The 20,546-nt window shown below is 32.5% G+C and overlaps 4 protein-coding genes across 5 annotated transcripts; 1 reads left to right on the top strand and 3 right to left on the bottom strand.

The window, feature by feature from the left end:
* Positions 1-1,242: 1,242 nt before the first annotated feature.
* Positions 1,243-2,833, bottom strand: ZK669.2 (Gamma-interferon-inducible lysosomal thiol reductase). Its single transcript, NM_001377826.3, has 6 exons — positions 2,644-2,833; positions 2,467-2,586; positions 2,047-2,144; positions 1,834-1,924; positions 1,539-1,629; positions 1,243-1,495 (listed from the first exon to the last, which is right to left on the bottom strand). The coding sequence occupies exons 1-6, from the start codon at positions 2,817-2,819 to the stop codon at positions 1,367-1,369; spliced, it is 705 nt and encodes a 234-aa protein (NP_001364576.1). The 5' UTR covers positions 2,820-2,833; the 3' UTR covers positions 1,243-1,366.
* Positions 2,834-5,798: 2,965 nt separating this feature from the next.
* On the top strand, positions 5,799-7,261 carry ZK669.3 (GILT-like protein ZK669.3). Its single transcript, NM_063268.8, has 6 exons — positions 5,799-5,958; positions 6,193-6,318; positions 6,365-6,462; positions 6,516-6,597; positions 6,960-7,050; positions 7,094-7,261. The coding sequence occupies exons 1-6, from the start codon at positions 5,822-5,824 to the stop codon at positions 7,214-7,216; spliced, it is 657 nt and encodes a 218-aa protein (NP_495669.1). The 5' UTR covers positions 5,799-5,821; the 3' UTR covers positions 7,217-7,261.
* dbt-1 (Lipoamide acyltransferase component of branched-chain alpha-keto acid dehydrogenase complex, mitochondrial) lies at positions 7,253-9,857 on the bottom strand. The gene is made up of 10 exons (NM_063269.7): positions 9,754-9,857; positions 9,632-9,707; positions 9,440-9,550; positions 9,049-9,131; positions 8,590-8,811; positions 8,475-8,539; positions 8,145-8,429; positions 7,874-8,065; positions 7,723-7,824; positions 7,253-7,666 (listed from the first exon to the last, which is right to left on the bottom strand). The coding sequence occupies exons 1-10, from the start codon at positions 9,824-9,826 to the stop codon at positions 7,529-7,531; spliced, it is 1,347 nt and encodes a 448-aa protein (NP_495670.1). The 5' UTR covers positions 9,827-9,857; the 3' UTR covers positions 7,253-7,528.
* Positions 9,858-10,146: 289 nt separating this feature from the next.
* Positions 10,147-11,531, bottom strand: ZK669.5. Of its 2 annotated transcripts, none has more exons than NM_001047367.4 (5): positions 11,465-11,528; positions 10,983-11,165; positions 10,772-10,932; positions 10,629-10,724; positions 10,147-10,445 (listed from the first exon to the last, which is right to left on the bottom strand). In NM_001047367.4, exons 1-5 carry the CDS (start codon positions 11,525-11,527, stop codon positions 10,310-10,312), a joined length of 639 nt encoding a protein of 212 aa, NP_001040832.1. In that variant the 5' UTR covers position 11,528; the 3' UTR covers positions 10,147-10,309. The 2 variants fall into 2 exon arrangements, with proteins under 2 accessions (NP_001040832.1, NP_001040833.1); NM_001047368.6 differs by having other exon boundaries at positions 10,152-10,453; positions 11,465-11,531.
* Between the last annotated feature and the right edge of the window lie 9,015 nt (positions 11,532-20,546).

The following is a 20,546-nucleotide window of genomic DNA, read 5'->3' on the forward strand; positions in this document are numbered from 1 at the left end:
GTCTCATCTGATATCAGCTGATACGAATCATATCTTTACTCTGAAAAATAACTATGATAACGCCTTGGGAGTCTTCGATTTTGAAAATACTGGAAATCTGTGTACCAGTCATGGCTCTGTACAAAATTCGTCATTTGAACGGCTCTTGCGCTGAGTCACTTTCCTTAAAACAAGCTAGTTTCTGATTCATACTCTTAATTTTATGTATGAAGTTACAAACGAATAAATTATGCTCAATTGTTTCTTATTGATCTAAAAATTGAGACTTGAAAAAAACAACGGATGTTTGCACAAAAGTGTCAAGCTCAGGCTGGACGCAGAACACTTGCAATCAACAAAATGGATGCTTTGAACCGTTTCTGAGTGTTAGATGTCTCTTGATTAAAAGGTGAGAAGTAGAAGAAGAAGCAGAAAGTGGTCGGTGACATTAACTCTTTCTATTCGAGAGCGATATTCAGCCGAGCCATCAGAACAGAGACAGCTGACAGAACGCAAATGTGCAAAACATTGAGATGGGACCGCGCAAAAAGTGATAGAGAAGGATGATGAGACGCAGAACAAATGGAACGAGCGGAACCAAGAAGAAGAAGAATCGGCAGTAACGACGATTGAGCAGTAAAGTTGAAGATATATGAAATCTTAGCGATTGATAACAAATTGATGCAATTTTTAAAATATTAAATGAGATCAGAAATAGAGACAAGTACTCATCTAAATTGATCGTCGTCGGTTTATGGTGGTATTGAAAAATAAAAGTAACAGGTGCAAGACAGCCGCGGAAACGGACAATTTTCATTGCTCACAAAAAACAAGCGTTATATTTACTCGTAAATCTGTAGAATAGTCGAGCTGTGATGAAACATAAAAATCTGGTAAATCTGGTAATGGTAACAAGCCTTGAAAGATCAAAAATAAAGTCTAAAAAACTACCATATTGCCTCTGATAGTAGGGCATGTGCCGTACTATCAGAGCTCAGAGGAAACATTTTTGTGCCTACATGGAAACCCTAAATCTAATAAAATGTTTCAACTATAAATGAATAACACAAAAAATAGGTTATAACAAAGTCTTATTAATGCAACCATACTCCAGTGTGCGGAAGAATTTATTTGCTCGGCGCCGAAATAGTTTCCGCGCGGAGCAGCTCATTTGTGCTGAGCTTAGAGTAGTTTGACCTTACGCCCGCCACGCAAATATACACTTTTTTGCTCATTCTAGTTTCAATGTCGAATGCAAAGTTTGTGTGAGACAATTTTTATTGAGTTTACCTGTAATACGAGCCGAGTGTGGGAAAAAGCAAGTTTTGGTTGTGTGGAACGGTAAGGACAAAATAAAACACTACGAATTAATAGAACGATTTTTAATTTAGAAAATAAGTTCCTCTTGTGTCTTGCAGTATTCTTGCTTTGATGTTTCGGAGAATTGGCACACTATGGTTTTCAATTGATTTTCTGCTGCTTGGGATCTTCTTCCATTGATCAAAATCCATGGGACCTAGATTTCATATTCATTTTTTGAATTTGACTTGAAAACTAACCCAATCAAGTTCCGAAGCAACTTCTTTCTGTCTATAACCATGCTGCATCATTAATTTGGCTCCAAGTTGACTTTGTGCACATCGAGCCATGCTGAAATATTTTATTAAATAATGTTTTAATGCAACTGATCATTCCTTGATTCTTTTCCTTGTACCTTCTCAGCTAATTTTGTAGTGATGTTTTCAAACTAAAGCTTACACGAAAACAGGTATTGGGTAAGAAATAATAATTTTCAAATAATTTCGTAGTGGATAAGAACCGGGCATTTCCTAGTAAGTAAAGTGATCAACTTACAAGTTTTCATCCAAATCTGGTCTTGGCCGGAAGTTCACAATACAATCGTCGACAGCAGAAGAAAATTTATTTTTTCCCTGCATGCAGTTAACTAAAAAATAAAGATAAATTTGTAGCTTCAAAATTAAAATTCCAAATTTCAAAACTTATTTTGACTTCTCCCAAAAGTTGGCATCAAGCTTTCAAACTGAAACTTTTGTAATATTGACTTACCAATTGGAAGATATAGCTGTGGTACTTGAAGTGTGCTTATGACACAAGCTTGCAACATATTCAACTGACATTCTGCAGGTCCATGTTGACAATTGCACCTGAAAACAAAGATCAGTTAGAGGAAGCAACTGTAGAAAACAAAACACTGTTTGCACAATTCTTTAAAAAACCTAAACTGCTCTCAGATAAGTTTAAAAATGTATGGAAATGGAACTACGATATAACTATAGTGATTAATGGAATCTCTGCAAAGAAACAATAAATTACAAAAAACCCCCAATAAGTTAACTTGGTATCATCTTGAAATCTTTGATCATTTCAATCAGACGAAGATTTCTAAAGCGGAAACTCGAAAACAAAAATATCAGATTCTTTCAAAACCGCTGCAAAATATTTTATCTGGATAGTTTTTTTAAATACCTGATTCCTGTTTCTGCACTCCGTCTGCAAGATGCTAATCCAAATGGATGATAAGTGATATTAATTGTGGAAGACGCCTGCAAAGATGTCCAAACCGGCATGATATGATTTCGGAAGTATCTGCAAAGTATTTGATTTTTAAAAAAGGTTCATAATAAAGTATTTTCTAAGAATTACCTGGTAGTATCTGGACATAAACTTTCACCAAAAAACTCAATATTGATTGGTGGAGTTTTTGCTCGAGAAGCTTGATCAGCCATCATAGCTTTGTAGATTTCTAGAAGATTTTGACCCAAAACAAATGGAAGTATCCAAGTTGCAAAGATCAATTGAATTGATAACCTCGGCATCATTTTTTTCACTGAAAAGTAAACAAAATATCATGTGTAATATCAAAAATTGTAATTCAGTGATTGAAAAGAAACAAAAACGGATATGAGAATATGGGATGGACGAGGTCAATGGCGGAAGGTGTAGTGTTCGAGAAAATGAAAAGAAAAGTGATAAGATTTTATTGATCCGATGTCTGATTCAGTCGGAAAATACCTTCTGATAAGGTAACTAGTTCGGAAGTTCGGATGGTTTTGATAAAATTGCTAAGAGTTTAAATAGGTAGAAGGATCACAAACATAAAATAAATAGAAGAAACCAAAACAAGAACATATTGATCAAAGGCGAACTGACACCTTTGTGTGCTGCTGATTCATTTGAGAATGAGTCGGATAGGTATGAATGAGAACAAAATGTGCTGGGAATCAGCTGACACATTCGGGTACTGTAGATTTCTATTTCCTACTTTCTGATAGAGTAAACTAGAACTAAACTGTATGTCTGTTTGTCTACGTTTTATAGGTCATTGTGTTTGTTTTCGAGATTGTTTCTAATTTGTATAACAAAAGAAAGAGCACGTAGAAACTTGCCATGAACAGTTCAACTTTGCTCTGTCCATCTTGACCTCTGTGCTTTTGGCAAGATCGACTACGTCACAAGGTAGTTTCGGTTAAGTAAAAACAACTTACTGACGGCAAAAATAGCTGGAAGATATGTTTGAATTATCTATGAAGTTACCAAAGTTAAGTTTTTAATGTGGAGCTCCACGTTTGCCAAAGTTGTTGAACTCTGGCGTAAACAGTAAATTTTGAAAATAAAAATTGTCTTATCACACAAAACGCCTTTAACTTCTGAATAATACCATTGAAACAAGAAAATAGTAAAACAATTCTCACTCAGTGAGATTTTTAAGTGAATGAATACTCCAATATGATCAGAGATTTTTAAAAATTTCTTGTTTTGGTGAAGTGCCAAATATTTCAAAAAATGGGGCATTTTTAAAAAGTTTGAAAATTGCTGCAGGTTCGAACACTAGTTCGAACACTAATTCGAACACTAGAAAATTAAAACATAATAAGTATAGATATACTCGTAGACAATTAATTTTTGGTCAACTTCCCAAATTACAATTGAACAAACATAAAAAATTAGTATACGCCATTATTTGACTGTTAAGGGAAATTATTAAAAACGTTTCGAAAAGTAAAAAATTTTCAAGGCGGAGCAGCTGTATTTTATTACGGAAATATACGCAAAATAGTAAAATATAAAATTTCATAATAAGAGCTCTTGAAGTTTACTCAAAAAATCATTTTGCACATATCTTATATTTTAGTTAATTTTCACTTTTTTGCACATTGTGCCAATTTATACCATTCATTCTTTTTTGTTATAGTGAATTTTAAGTAGATAAGTGTGCAAATTTATAAACTTATGTGCACCTATTGACTGAAAATGTTACATTTTTCAATGAAAACGGAAAAAAACCAAAATGTACAAAGAAGAGATAAGCTTTTCAAAACTAATTTCCGGCCGCTGCGATATTGCCAAGTCGACAAAATTCGCCATTTTCGCTTCAAAGGCTTTTCAATTTTTTAGTAGGAACGGGTACTCCTCTTGTTTTTAGTTAATTAGAATAAAATAGGTATAGAAAGATTACAATATAACACAACCGTCGAAATAATTACTACATAGAGAATAGAAGACAAAGATTTCCAAATGAATCAGAAAAAACATGAGAAAAATAAAAAGTATGAGAAACTAAAGAATTTGATCAAAAATACAATTTTTGACATTTTGTGATTCGATCTTTTGTGGAAATTTTAAGTGCATTGCAGTAATTAATTAATTAACAAAAAATTTAGTTCACTTTTCAACTTAAATAAAATTTGCCAGAGAGTTTTTGCATCCGACACATGAAGATTTATAAAGCTCATTATGAAAACATTTTTCTACAATTCTTACGCCATTTCATGACCAATCTGAACAAAAACTATCACATAGAACAGCATCTTCAAATAATCACAATATGTCGTTTGTTGTTTCACATATTTTATCAGAAATTCACAGTGTTCATTGTGAGAAACTTGTTCGCGGGTAGAGCGCAATGCATTTCGCAGTTTTTAAAAATATTTTAAAATCTTGAATTTTAGTTATCCATCTTTTTTTCGGGTTGAATTTCGGGATGAACACAATTATTTTTTTCTGGTATCCAATTCCTGTCTACAACAAATCTGGAAAAAACTATAGCTGAAACCCCCCAAATTTATCAATTCAAATGTTTTGCGTCAAATGAAAAAAAAAAATGAAATTTTAAAAATCTTTCTGAACGATGAAATGTAAATAATTTCAATCTATAAAATTTTTAAAAATTTTTTTTATAGATTCCTTCTTCTGTACTTTTTTTTTGGTGGCTTTTACAAAATGTATTGGTCGACTTGCACTGCCAATCTATATAAAGGAACTGTGCAACAATAATACTTCGCCCCTTTCATCACAGATTTTATATTTTCAAAAAGTGATACCCTTCTATTCAGTAATTATTAGACATTGAACAGTACTCGATGAGGTTATCAAAATGTTCATATCAGTGTTTTTCGATCGGATCTTTCAACTTTCCCATATGACAATGCGTCACTTTGTTCATTTTGATCAGTTGATATGATTATCATTGAAAATTCCTTCATTTCTCGATATTATTCTAAATATATCCGCCTTCTTGTCTTGTTTTTTCAACCGATTTCTGGTGTACTCCTTTTCTCATTTACTTCCCATTTCTCAAAAACCTCAAAACCAGTTGATATAAATCGACTAATGCCTTAATTCAGATGAGAAATGTTTTTTTATTTGTAAATTCATTTCATAGACACAGACACTTTTCAGAGAAGTGATTGTTTTTTTATAGATAATTTCGGTTCCACTGTCCACTTCAATTCTAATCGTTTTATAAACTTCGAAACGCATGACCTCTCTTTCTTTATATTTAGAGAACACATTTACTTGTTACAGAAATCAACTTTCGACGATGAGGAGGTTAAACGGTGTATTTATTTGTCTCATTTTATTTATTACAAAGATTTCGTATGCAAAAGATAAAGGAGCAAATGGTGATATGGTTAACATTGTGGCATTTGGAGAAGGAAGATGTTCTGATACTTCATAGTGAGTTTTCTTTTTTCTTCAGTTAATTACTAATTTTTAACTAATTGTAAGTTTGTGTTTCCCTTAACTGGAAATGCATCTGAAAATCAGAAATTTGAATCATTTTCCGTTGTTTTGAAACAGTCTGTACAGTATAAAAAAGGCTCCTTATTCCTAATGGTATAACCTGTTGACGAACGTAACCTATCAATTAATATTCCGGAAAGTATTCAAATTTTTAGAAAATATTTTCAGTTGGATGAAATGGCATTGGCTTCCAATGTGGAGAATGTTAGGTTCAACAGGACGAATAAATTTTGATTATCATCCATATGGAATCAAAACAACCTGTGTAGACTCTGAAAGTGCTGATGACGTTGTGTAAGTTCAGTTCCAATTCATAAATATTCTTGAATAATCAGTTCAGATGTGATTGCCATCACGGAAATCGAGAATGTCTTCTAAATCAATTACAAGCATGTGTCATAGAGGCACTTCCAAATTTTGAAGATTATATGGAAGTTGGTGAGTTTTGAAAAAAAATCTACGAACATTTAGAACTTCAATTCAACTTTTAGTGACGTGTATCCAAGGAAAACAAAATATAAGTATGGCTGCAGAAGTTTGTTTTGAAGGACCAACGAAGCTTGATAGAACAAAGTGAGTTTTATATTACTGGAAATCTTGACTACTGTAGCTCTTATGTCGATTTACGGGCTCGATTTTCTAAACGAATTTCTTTTTGAATAATGACAGCGATATTTTTTTTAGTATTATTTTCTCCTTTTTTTTACTTTATTTTAATATTCTATCAATAAATAAATAATTGACCTTAATTCATTCCGAAAATCGAGCCCGTAAATCGGCACAAGCGCTACAGTAGCCATTTAAAGAATTACTGTAGTTACTGTGGTTTTCGCTACGAGATATTTTGCGCGTCAAATATGTTGCACAATACGCGTTCTCAGAATTCAGTTTTCTCGTAATATGTTTCCTCTATTAAGTTCATTTGATTTTTTCAGAATGATGGAATGTGCCGAAAGTCGTCATGGCCGAAAACTATTCAGCGATCAAGAAAATATTGTTGCTCAAATGGCACCAGAGATGGATTGGGTATCTTTAAAATGTATTGTAATTTGTAATAATTGAAATTCAGGCTCCATGGATTTTAATCAATGGAACTCGATACAAAGAAGCCGAGGAAGATTTGTGGCAATTCCTTTGTGATCGATTCATCGATCCTCGACCAATTCATTGTCCAAAGAAAATCGTATACTAGACATTGAAAGTGCTTGTAAATAAAGATGTTTTCCAATTATCACGGGAATCTTTTCATTCTACACGAACATGATTATTTGATATCTGCATCCTACATCAAACAAGTAAATGGCACAAGAAAAAAGAAAAAAAAAGCAGGCTAATAATCGAGTAAGAAATGGATTGAAAAATGCAATCGTTATCTAAAATATGCTCTAAAAACAGGAGGCACCTTCAAGAAAAAAAACAGGTTTAGAGTGTTGAAAACGGGGGAATGTCTACATCAAGGGATAATTGGGCACCTAATAAAATTAACCAGATGAAACATGATACTTTACTTAAGTTGGGCGAGCATTGCAGATGGGTGTTCGAGGTAGAACTTCCAGCGATTGCTGAAGCGAGCCATTGTAGCTCCGTCCACAACTCGGTGATCTGCGCACCACGAAACTTTCATGATGTTCACAGGGATGACCTAAATAAATATTTGTTATCAACACGTCTCACAAATTTTGAAAAATATTTTCTTACATTGTCATGTTTATCGAATCGTGGGAGTTTTTCGATTTTTCCAATTGCTCCAATAGCCACTTGTGGTGGGAAGACAACTGGAGAGGCGTAGGTTCCACCGATCTTTAATTTTTTTTTACTAATATTAAGTAATTGAAAAAAGAAAACTTACATTTCCAATATTGCTCAATGAGAAAGTTCCATCAATCAAATCTTCTCTCTTAATTTGCTGTTTCTTTCCAGCCTCCAGAAGACGATTGAGCTCTTGAGCAATTTCAAAGATACTTCTTTGCTCACAGTTTTTGATATTCGGTACAACAAGCCCTCCTGGTGTGTCCATGGCGAGACAAATATTGTGAGAAGCCTGAAATTATTTTTCAAAATAGACAAATTCGAAGATTAATTATTTTTTAAAAGTAAACGTGTGAATTTCATCAGTATACCTTATGTATAACATTTTCCATTTTCTCATCAGTTGTAGAATTCAAAGATGGGTATTCGAGAAGAGCTAAAGAAGCAGCTTTGATGAAGAATGGCATGTAGCTCAATTTGATATGACGCTCTTTCGCGAATTCTTTCAGTTCAGCACGATATTTGACCAGAGAATCTACATTAATCTCATCGTTGTACCCAAAGTGTGGAATTTTGAGAGCTTCAGTCATCGTTTTGACCATCGCTCGAGTGTATCCACGAATCGGAACAGCAACATCTTCTTTGAGAGGTTCATACTAAAATAGTTGATTTGTAATTGAAACCACTTTAAAAAAATTTACCGATTTCGAAGATGGTTGTGGAGCTTGATGGGTAGTACGAATATTTGTAGATCCAGAGGTATGGTCTATAAATAAATAACATTAAAAGTTTCAAAAAGTTCTTCGTAAAAATTACCAGCCGGCACTTGTCCCAGGAACTTGAGAACGTCTTCTTTGAGAACTCTTCCGTCTTTTCCAGTTCCGCGAACTTCAGCTAGCTTGATCTTGTTTTCAATGGCAATTCTACGAACTGCTGGTGTGGCAAGAACTTTTCCTTCTGAATGAGCAGATTCTGGAGCTTTTGGCGCTGACGACTTCGGAGCTTCTGGCGATGATGAAGCAGCTTCCTTCTTCGGTTCTGAAAAAAAAACACTAGTAGAAAACAAAACACAATTTTAATTAGAAACAGAGAAGTCAGACTTCCCCTTGGGAAATCAAGTAAAATGCATTTTGTTCAGTTCTTGAAGTAGATTAAATTTCGAATCACAGATAAAATTGGCAATTATAGCTGATAGCATTTTCAAAGAAAAACTATTGCGAGATTATAACTGATAGGGAATTTCGATAAGAACATTAGAACGCATAAAAAACATACGTTCGGGTTCTTCCACGTTTCCCTCTATCTCAACATCAATGAGAGCCTGTCCAACTCGAGCCATTCCATCAACCTCATGATATCTGTAAACTTTTCTGCATTTTCAGATAAAAATGACATTTCAAGGAAAAACAGGAAAAAATTTCTTTTCAGTAATTTTTGATTTTTTGATTGCATTTTCTCCGTCATCTCCACAAAAAGCTTTATCTCTCAGCTTCACTGGTGATCAGTGATATTGTGATTGTCAATCAAGAACAGAGAAGAGACGCAGAGTAACCTGTGCAAACCGAGACGCCACGTGCCTTGTTACTTTTTACAATGTATATTAAAAAGAATTGAAACGACCAGATAGCAGGGAAACTGAAATTTTCGAATTTAGGAAGAAACTTACAATTTTTTGACAATCCCGTCGTATCTACAGGAGATGGTTACTGCTGCTTTATCACTTTGCACTTCACAGACTTTATCGAACTGCGAAATCGTATCTCCTTCTTTCACGTACCTGGAAGTTTAAAACAGTTTTGTGGAAAAATTATAAAATTCACTGGCTTTCATGCGAAACTACATCTACAGTATGACTTACCATTCCTTAACCTGAACTTCGGCAATTCCTTCTCCAATATCCGATAATTTGAATTGAACAACCGGCATAAAAGCGACTGAAACTTCGAAAATATTATATTAAAATAGATTTTTTAAACCAACCTTTAGATGTGTGAAGATGCTTATTTAATTTAAAAATTCTAGACGACGTTCCCAGGAGTCGTGCGGCCATCATTTTCGTCGGTTATTCTTACCAGTTTCTTCTTCTACAATTTTTGCGTTTACGAAATTAAAATTTATGAGAAATGACTGAGGAAAATAAAAAGGAAAATAAAAAAAAGGAAAATCCGTGGAAGCTGTGAGAAAATGAATAAAATGACAACAACGCGTCAAGGACGCATGCTGGCGCAAAGTGTCTTTGCGCATTTCTCGTGTAAACTGGCGGTTTTTCAAATTCGAATTCCAAGAAATCGCACTCTATCACGTTATGGTGCATCATGGTGCATTTTATGAAACTGTTTATTTAATTCAGAATTTCGGAAAAGCATATATATTTTTTCAGAAATTCAAAAGGTTTATTTCGTGATTTCATAAAAGAGAAAATAAAAAGAGATCAAAACCGTAACGCCCAATTTGTTTCAAAAAATTAATACCTCAAGAAACTGTGATTTTTCGTAGTTCAATAGAAAAAACAAAATATCTAAACTCAAAAACAATACTACATCAGTGTGCATTTATCTTTTTTAAGTGCGGGAGCCGAAGTTGTTGTCGCCGTGGGAACCGGTTCAACCCAAGCTTCAACTGTAGTAGATGGTGGTGACGTTGATGTAGAATTTACAGACGAAGACTGTTTTCTGAAACGCTGAAAAAATGTTGAAGGAATTATTCAGTTTATATAGTATTCAGAATTTTAGAATTTTAGAAATTTTCATTACAGATTGGATAATTGGAGAAGGTCTGAAAACTGTCAAATGAAAATATAGCTATTTAAGAGAAGAACGTTTAAATAAATAATTTGAAAAGTAATAGAGTCAAACCTCTCATTCGCGTTTAAATCTTTCTTCTGTCGTGTCAATTTCTCGATGAGGTAGGCAAATGGATGCATAACATTGAATTCTTTCAGTGCTGACACTCTGAAATTATTTTTTTATAATTTTTTTATTAAAAATCATCTGCAAACCTATAAAGTCTCTTATGTTTTTTCCTCATTTCTCCTTCAACTAATCCTTTATCCATTTGACTATCTTCCACAATATCTATTTTATTTTCTATGAACACAAGGGGAATTCTCTCTGTCGATTTTTGAATTTCATTGTATAATTCTAAAGTGTATTCGAAACTCTGAAATTATTTATTTATTTGATTTGCCAGCTTCAATCGAAATAACTCACATATACATCAGTTGTAGAAAAAACAAGAGCAATTGCATCGTGCTCTTTTGACATTCCTTCTTCCCATTTTTGTGAAACAGTTGCTTCAATTAAAACCTTCTCATCATCAACAGTAAGAGAAGTCCAAATACTTTCATTATCTCCTTCTGTGCAAAATGATCGGAGCAACGTCTTTTTACCAACCTGAATACATTTTTTTTTTCATTAAATGATTCTTAGAGTTACAGCCGTTGAAGAACAATTTTTAACATCAAAACTCAATTTTATCCACTCTGTGAGCTTAATGGGAAATTTTAAGTAGCCCTACTCATACTTTTTGAATAAAAATAAATATTTTGACTGCCACTACTCAAAATATGATACATTTTTTTAGAAACCTTTGTCAGAAAAATTCTAATAGAGAGTACATAACTAATTTAGTAAATTTAAAAACTAGAGACATTTAAATTTAAATTTTTAAAGATTTTAATTTAAAAAAATACCGATTTGCCTCCGAAAATAAGAAATTTGAAAACTCGATCATAAGAAGTTGGATCGGGAGCCATTCCTCTGAAAAACATAAGCTCATCCATTTTTCATTTGGACTGATGATGTTATCACCAATAATTCATATTGCAGGATAAAACATAGAAAAAGACAAAAATTATTGGAAAAAAAGAGTATATGGATAAAGTTAGAAATAGAGAAAACTCAATATACAAATCGGAAGTCATTTTTTCTTTTTTGGTAGCACTTTGAAATGTAGTATGAAAATATGAAAAAGAAGAAGAGAGTGAAATAGGAAATGTGTAATATACAACTTCCTGATCTATTGACACTTTTCTCATTTACACTACTCTGCTGTACGAAACAAATAAAAAACGTGGCGATGAGAAGTGACCAGTGTGATTGTGTGTGGAGGTCATTTTTAATATGAACCTATGAGAATAGTCTTAGTTTTTGAACTGATATCAGTAGTCACTACCAATCAGTCAAATTGAATGGAAATAACGAAAGAGACAAAGAAATTTGAAGATTGAATCGACTACGTCACAACGGTTTTCTCGTCTTCAAAGATATTACGTTCTCTAGTCTTTTTCAATTGGAATTAAAGTTTAGTGGGAAGAATGATCTGAAATTTTCAATTAAAATTTAATATTACCTTAAAAAGGTCTGATGAACAATTAGAAAACATGTTTGAATCATCCAAAATTTTCAGAAATTTTGCAAAAGTGGAACTAGTGATGAGTGAAATAAACTTGCAAATAAATTGAACATTTTGCAAAAAACTAGTTTTTCAGGATAAAAAATTTTCAAAGAGTATTAACAAATTTTTAGTTTCGAACCAAAAATATTTTACTTTTGAAATCGTTTAATTTTTCAAATGGAATCTAATTCGTCTTTAACCTCCTAAAAACTATGTATTTTATTCTTCTAAATTCGCATTTGAGGAATTGATTAAAGAAATTAAAATTCGAATCAACCATGCCAGAAATCATTTTTCTGTCATCTATTTCTAATTGACCTGGACTTATAGAAAACAGGAAGCTTTTTTAGTTGATCATTAATTAAATTGCCCACAGAACACACCCTCTCATTATTGTTTTCAACCAGACGACAAAGTAAGAAATACTAAAAGAAAGGTCAAGACCTATGTTGGAAGAGTTGAATAAAATGAGTATAAAAACTCTAAATAAAAAGGTTGTAGGAACAAAAATTTCGGTTCGTTGACTCGTCGGATATGAATGACAATGAAACGGAGAAGAGGATATCTATCAAAATGAGAATTAAATTGCGCACGGAATTAATAGAGATTGTATAGGATCAAGAGACTTAGAGAAGGAAATAATTGTAAAAGAGACGAACAAAAAATGGATTTAGTTCAGGATTCCGGAAGATTTATCGGAATGAATAGTAATTGATTATAAAATCACTATGATTTTTCTTAGAATCCAGCGATATTTTAATTAAAATCTCTAGGAGTTTTATGACTAAAACAGGAAAATAGAAATGGGCAGCTGAAAATTCAGACTTCTCCTTTTTTTGTTATTTCTGTAATTGTTGTTCGCTGCATGATGATTCAATCAGGCATACAATTCTAAAACACATGACATTGGACAACTTGTTGATTTTAAGCTTGTTTCTGAAATATAATGACATCAGTGGTTGACAAATGACAAACAGTTCATAGTTATGTGCTTTTAACAAACGATCATTCGTAGTTATAAAACTGTGTTTAATTGATAACGAAAACAACAAGGAAATAATTCGTCTCGGTTCAAAGTTTGAATGTGCAGTTATAGTCAAGTATCGTGCGCTCAAAGTGATTCGACATTTTGAAGTGAAGTTTTTTGAATCTAGAAGCAAAGCAAAAAAACGAAAAGACTCTCACCTCACATCCGTTATTTCTAAATAGAAATAGGTTCTACGCACGGAAAAAAGTTATTTCCTCCAAAAAAGAAAGAAAAAGAAAGTCAAAAGCTGCTCAAGACACCGGATCTGAACTTTGAGATTTTTCTGTTTTTCGGTTATTTTCTCAATATTCTCTGTGTCTCCAATGCTCACTTTACTATTTTTCTACAATAAATTGTTGTTGCTCAAACCACATTTATTATTGTATTATAAGAATTAACAAATACAGACAAAAAACTCCGAAATTTGGATGAGAAGAAGGCAGAAATTGAAGAATATGTGAAAACATCCAATAGATGAATAGGACATAAATTGGATGAAAATGAAAAACAGCGTGGCAAATATATTGGAATACTCAGATGGAGGTAATCCTATGAAAAAAGAAGAAAATAATACAGGAGGATTAGAGTGGATTAGACGAAACGGAAGGTGGATTGGGAGAATGGAAAAAAATGGATGAAGATGGGGGCGGAATTTCAGACAAAAAACTTTTTGAGCTCTATAGACATACATTAACTCTATTTTTTCAGTCTGAATATTCTTGGCAACCGATCGTTTCAATGAGCAATCTTATTAGACAAGTTTTGGATATCTTATTTACTACTTCTAGGAATGTGTAAGATTATTAAAATTTTAGAAGTCAACAATTACAAACTATAGTTTTTTGAATGGCAATATTAGTTGTAAGTTATCCACATAATCACACATTCGTCTGTCGGTTTACATTCAAGGTGATCAACGTCCGCCGCTTACACGCAAACCTACTGTGAACATGTTAATTAAATTGGTAAAAAAGATAAATGCATAAATCTGCACTGTTCAAATCAAAACCCTGTGTGAAAGGCGAGGCAAGCATGAGGCATCAAAACATGTGCTAAAAACGTGCCTGCTCTCCTTCAATGACCTAATTGTAAATTGTACAAGTTATAAAATATTACAGACTAAAAAACACCGAGTGAATTCAAATACAAAACAAAATAAATTATGAATTGAAAACATTGGAACAAATTAACTTCAACAGTTTTAATGGATACGGCTTCAAAATTCTACTTTTTAAGTGTGCAAAAAAACGAAAAAAAAAAAACAAACGGAAAACTAACAAAGGATGTTCTGATAAAGACGAATAAGCCAAGAAATGTACATTGCGAACGGATTTCCAATGGGATTAGGTTAAACTAACAGAGAATTTGCGGAGAAATAGAGGGAGAGAAACAGAAATAATGAGTCTGAAAGCACACAATGAATTGAGGATTATATGTATTTTTTTAATTTTCCCTGTTTGTCAAAAACTAGAGAAAGAGAAAAATAAACAAGATCCTATTACGGGAAGATCAAAAAAAAAACAAAAACAGATGAACTGTGACATGTGTCAGGTCAATATGTATACTTTGATTTTATGTATTCTGTTCTATTCTATTAAAACGACAAACTACAATAATTCAAACTTCATTTCCAGTAGCAGGTGAATAATGAAAGACGTTTCTATGGACATAAAAAAGCTAAGAAAGCTAAATAAAGTTCGAGAATCTCTAGGAGCAATGTTTTTTTAATGTTATTATAGAAACTTATGAAACATCACAAGAGAAGCACTGATTGAGAATACAATGTTATTGTAAATTTCAATTATATTTGCGATGCACAATTTTGTAAATACTTGTGTTCTAATAAATAAGTCTTATTTATTCACTACTTAAATAAAATTCTGCAAAATTTCCAACCATCTATGACTATACCAGTTAGAAATCTTCTTATGCGCACAATTTTTAGAAATTATAAATATGATTTTTTAAAATAATTTTTAATTAAAAAAAGTAGTGACTGCCAAGCAAATAGTTTGGGCATTTAAATGACTGGTCAGTTTTGCAGTTCCAATTTAAAAAGAAAAATAAATACTCAAAAAAGGTGATTTACACCTCCTAGGTTTTGGGCAAAAGTTAAATTTGTAGAAATCATTACTTGATATGTGATACATGATGTGACACGTCTTACAACTGCACAATGAGCAAACAAAAGAAAGTATGAGTTGTTTTTGGACAACCACATTTAAAAAGGTGTCTTTCTTTAAATGCGAATCGCGTTGAAAAACATACATTTTATCTGAAAATGTAACCTTTAACCGACATCAAAAATTTGATGAAATCCGTTTTAAATTGTGTCTCATGGCATATTGAAAAAGGATAAAAACTAGTTTCCGGGGCAATAGATTCATCCAGGTCAAAGAACTATTGAACTTTTTTGGGAAAAAGGTTATATTTGATGTGAGATCAAAATACAATCAAATAAAAACAATAGGGAGATTAGAATAAAAAAAATAATAATAGGAAGGCTTATGGACAATTAATTGAATTATCCAATCATGACAATGAGGGGAGGTCTATTACATCACAAGAAGGACAAAGAGGAAAAGGGATCACTAGAAAACCTGTTTGTTGCTGGAGGGATAATGTCGATTGCATGGTTGAAAAACATACTTTAAAACTTGTGATCAAAAGAATACGATAACTAGAGCTAACTTACTTAGTTTCAATTGTGTCACTTCATTCAAACATAAAATGATAACAGAACATGCATTTGAGCCGATTTTCGCTTTCCAAATGCCGAGAGGGTGGGAATCAGTGGGCTGTTTTACATAATCCGAGATCATGAACGGCAGTTCTGATCACAGAAATTAGCAATAGAAAGATATTTTATAAATAAACAGAGTTTTTGCAAAATATTGTTTAAAACAAATTGAAACGATTTTGACAAAAGTAAAAAAAGTAAAAAGTAGAAAAAAAACTAATTACTTTAAAAAACATGCTTGGCAGATGTTAGTAGTGTTCGGAAGTAGTACGCATCCCTAGGATGTTACTTTTCAACGACAGCCTAAGAGCAATTAAACCTCCAAAGTTTAAAAAGTTGACTCATAGAGATGATAACCATTGTGATGATAAATTCAACGCTGATGTAATGGTGGCCAAATTATTTCCCAAATCGCAAATTAAACTTTACCAAAAAATGATTCCTGTAATGTTTCCGCGGAGACCATTTTCATTATTCTCACTTATTTCAGGCCTGTTGTAATAAAAAAAATTTCAAAATCGAATTGTAAACATCATGGTACGTACTTTTCCTTGCTTGAATCATTGAAAAGCGTGGTTAAAAGAAATTGAAAAACTGGATGCCAGCCCATATAAAGCTGTAAAAATTTCGCAAAATACAAAGAATACGGTAACCAGTTCGAAAATAATATGTTTAACAATATTTCCATGATCATCGACATGCACATTTTGACACTTTTTGTATGGCGTCACATCTTGTATTTTTCTTCAAAAATAGGTTGTAAAATGAGAACATTATGCCCTCGAATTCTCACTTCCGGATAGCTTCAACGTGCCGTTGTCGTCATGTTGTTTCCAATTTTTAACGTTTTTCTGAAAGAACACAACAACAACATCTCTGCTTTTCAAGCGTTAATCTAACTTTGACGTAATTTAATTCATTCTGATTTCTTTTCCCATTCATTTAATCAATCAAAATATTGTTTTTTTTTCGGGAGTTACTATTTCCAGGTTTTCAACACAATTCTAGTTTTTAATTTAAAATTTTATTCAGCGAACCTGTTGATCTAAAAATCCAATTTCTTGGTTATGAATCGAATAAACAAAAAAAAAAGAAAAGCACAATTAAGTTAACAGAACCATTTTCTAAAAAAGCCGACTAGTTCTGACGGCAAGCAGCAGGAAGTTCTCAATAAGGCAATCCAGTGAGTACTCGTTTCTCGTGGTTTTTATTACTGCCACAGAACTTTTAGAGTATTGAGATTCCATTTTAAATCTAGAAATAAACTCAAAATTTCCCATTCTTCAAAATCTCAAAGCTAAGTACATCATACTGTCATCCATTTTTGTTTTTTTTTTGTTCTGTCTGAAAATTACAGACTTCAACTTACCATAGTTGCCAACCCAAAAAGTCTTATTGCAAAAAAATTAATTTTGAAAAAACATGTTTCAGCACATAATAGCTCATTACCGTAAAATTGGCAATGCATCGCTCTGTCAATTTGATTTGGTTTTGACAACATTAGGATGTTTAAAGAATTATGATAAGATTTGAATAGCATTAACGTACCATTAACGTACATTAACGTACATGAACCATCTTACAATCTAACTTTGATACTCTAAAAAAATTTTTAGTCCAAAAATTTCTAAATTTTTAAAAACCACTGAATAAAATTGCAAATCTATGATGACCGTGACTTGCAAACACGGAAAAGTTCAATTCAATACAAAAAATGTTTCCATTTTCCATAAGGGACCTCAAAGAGCATTCAGGTCTCTTCTTTAGGTACCTGCTCTCTTCCCGAATCACTGAATATTTGAATATTCATATATGCCCCCGTCTTCAACTTTTTCTTCTCTCATCCTTTACTAGAATCATCTGATAGACTTATGATACTTCCCTATTCAAAATCCAAACTTTTTTGCATGTATATTTTCTTGTTTTTTCTTCATTATTTACTCATCAAATTGGCTTTTTAGAATTGCTTTGCTTCCACTACTTTGACTTTTGACTAATTTTAAGTACGTTTAAAATTTATATATTTAAGTATTTTTTAAATTTTGCGCGCACTTCTAAAAAGGAAAATATTTTGCAAATCTTACCGAGAGCCCCCAAGATTAAATTTTTTCTATAGTTTTGATGCCCCCATAATTTCCTGATCTAAAATATTAGAGGCCATGGGGATTTTACAAATGGTGCAACGTATGTGTTAGGGGAGTTAGCATATCACTTTCCGATGCGCTTTCCGGGCGATGTAAAAAGATGCCTATCGCCCTCTAACCCTTCTTAAAGGTGGAGTAGCACCAGTGGGAAAATTATTAAAAACCACTCCTTTGGCCCCAAAATGAACAAATATCATGATAAAACTTTTCAAAAAATTTTTGAAAATTTTTTATTTACTGTCAAAAAGTGGCAATTACTCAGTTTTTGCCACTCATAATTTTGGAAGTCGACCAAAAAAAAAAATTTTTTTCGACATTTTTTATGTATTAATTTTGTTTAAATTATTTGTATTAAAACACTGTAGGGGTCGAAACATGCGACATTTCTTTAAATTTCCTCAAAAGCTCGTATTTTTGGAGTATTTTATTATGATATTCGGTTGTTTTGGATCATTATTAGTGCATTTAGACAAAATTCTCACTGGCGCTACTCCACCTTTAATAATGAACAATTACAATTATTCAGCTCAAATCCCGGTATCTATGTGTCCATCTGAAGTACCTACATCCTTTCGTCCGTCAATCTTCTCCACCCTCACATTTTTTTTTCCTTCCGTTGTCCTTTTCAAACATTTTTTCATTTCGAGTGTGTATCTGGACCCTTATTTTTCGACAAAAAACCATCAAAATGCTGGGAGCTATCCCCGCAATCTGCTCCACAATTCCTTTAATGGGAGGATGATGGCTCGTAAACCGTGATGAAACAAGTGCAAAGAGAGGGTGGAAGAAAGAAACAGAGATGAAATGAAGAATTGTTTGAAAGGAAATAAAAACACACAGAAAACAAGTACCGCCTCCAAAAAAAGACACTTGAAAACGCAGATAATCGACACGAAATCTCCAGAGAAAAGAGCAAAGAATGAGTTGAAACAAGAGAGAAAAAGATAAAGTATGGAAGAAGTAGAACGTGTTAAAATGTGATAAATCTCTAAAAGATCATCACTCCATACTTTTGTTTTTTTGCTCGCCGCTTTGTGTCTATTTCGGTGAACTCTGGCCCATTGGGATGAGGTCTCACATGGTCGATCATATAAACATTCAACTGTTTTGTTCTATTACACTTTGAGAATAATGTACTGTTTTTAAAAACTGGGGCATCAATTTAGATAATGAAAGATTTTTTAGTTTAAAAAGCCACTGAACTTCTTTTTAAAATATTTGTCTCGTTTAGTGAAATGGAAAAAGCTTTATTGTATCTATTTAATTGATTTTAAATATATTTCCCACAACAAAAATATTTAGATAAGCTCGCAATAGCATTGCCATGGCATTAAACAGAATCTTTAAAAAACCGAAACTTCTAGTTTTGCAAACTTTCCTTTTATCAATTTTTCAAGAAAAAAATCCAATTTTTAAACAAAATAATTTGTGCAGAACTTTGCTTTTACTTTTTTCGATATGGAAATCTTTGACTTGTTTATATTATTGCAGGGGACCCTAAACCTCCTTATGGCACATGTACTACTTGTTTTTTATTAGTCATAGTCAGGTAAACAGAAAAGGTTGAAAAAGTGAATGAGAAAATGTATTCATTTGCATTTATTTAGTCTTTATATCACTAGAATTCTTGTCGCTTTTTACTATTATGGAAAGTTGTAAGAGCAAGATTCACTAGAAAATTCAACAAAAATAAAATATTTTAATTAGACATTTTAAAAGGGAATGCCTTTCCAATAGAAACCCTTCCTGAAAATTGTATAGTACAGTTCAGTCAACGCACTCTAAAACTTAATCTTAAAACTTAAAACATAACCCTTTTCGAAAACATAGAGTGCGTTTTTAATTGATTTATTTTCCTATTTTACCTATTTTCCCAATGGAAAATAGTTCTCAGAAACCAATGTCTGATCAATACAGATAAATGAGCTTTCAAGTTTTATTGTTAAACAATGCTGGACATACATCTCCTAATTGATAATTTTCTAGGTCAATAATATTAGTACTTGCTTAACATCAGGTTATATTTATTTGTTATGAAATTCAAATGTTGAAATATTTAATTACTGTTCAAGCTGAAATATGAAAGAAGTTATCACCTTGATTTCTTCATCTCGTATGCTTCTTGACCATTACCAAACAAGGAACCACTCCTACAATAGTGTCCATCGCTTTCGATCCATCACAATCTACCCTCTTCTCTTTTTCTTTTTTTCTTCCTCCACTTCAGTGACGAGACGTGTTCGATGGAATTAAAAATTTATAGAATTTAAGTGTCTTTCCGAAGAAAAGATGTGAGGAAAGCCGTGTGGTAGGGGAGGTTTCTGCCATCGAAATGACCCAACCCTTGCAGAAAAAAAGTCAGTTGACCTTTTTATCCGCAGACGAAGACATCCCTCAAAATTAATCCAGCCAACGGGGGTTCATTGCCTCATTAAATATTTAATTTTATTCTCAAAATGTCTCCCTG

Source organism: Caenorhabditis elegans, chromosome II (assembly GCF_000002985.6).
Source record: "Caenorhabditis elegans chromosome II".
NCBI lineage: Eukaryota > Metazoa > Nematoda > Chromadorea > Rhabditida > Rhabditidae > Caenorhabditis > Caenorhabditis elegans.

Coding starts and splice junctions, on each gene's coding strand:
- ZK669.3 (NM_063268.8), top strand. CDS start 5,822: ATGAGGAGGTTAAACGGTGTATTTATTTGTCTCATTTTATTTATTACA. Junction 6,319..6,364: donor GAAAGTGCTGATGACGTTGT/GTAAGTTCAGTT, acceptor TAATCAGTTCAG/ATGTGATTGCCATCACGGAA. Junction 6,598..6,959: donor ACGAAGCTTGATAGAACAAA/GTGAGTTTTATA, acceptor TGATTTTTTCAG/AATGATGGAATGTGCCGAAA.
- ZK669.5 (NM_001047367.4), bottom strand. CDS start 11,527: ATGGCTCCCGATCCAACTTCTTATGATCGAGTTTTCAAATTTCTTATT. Junction 11,166..11,464: donor TTATTTTCGGAGGCAAATCG/GTATTTTTTTAA, acceptor AAATGTATTCAG/GTTGGTAAAAAGACGTTGCT. Junction 10,933..10,982: donor TTTCTACAACTGATGTATAT/GTGAGTTATTTC, acceptor AAATAATTTCAG/AGTTTCGAATACACTTTAGA.
- dbt-1 (NM_063269.7), bottom strand. CDS start 9,826: ATGATGGCCGCACGACTCCTGGGAACGTCGTCTAGAATTTTTAAATTA. Junction 9,132..9,439: donor GACGGGATTGTCAAAAAATT/GTAAGTTTCTTC, acceptor AAAAGTTTACAG/ATATCATGAGGTTGATGGAA. Junction 7,667..7,722: donor GATTCGATAAACATGACAAT/GTAAGAAAATAT, acceptor ATATTTATTTAG/GTCATCCCTGTGAACATCAT.
- ZK669.2 (NM_001377826.3), bottom strand. CDS start 2,819: ATGATGCCGAGGTTATCAATTCAATTGATCTTTGCAACTTGGATACTT. Junction 2,587..2,643: donor TTATGTCCAGATACTACCAG/GTAATTCTTAGA, acceptor AATACTTTGCAG/ATACTTCCGAAATCATATCA. Junction 2,145..2,466: donor AGTGCAGAAACAGGAATCAG/GTATTTAAAAAA, acceptor CTTTGTTTTCAG/GTGCAATTGTCAACATGGAC.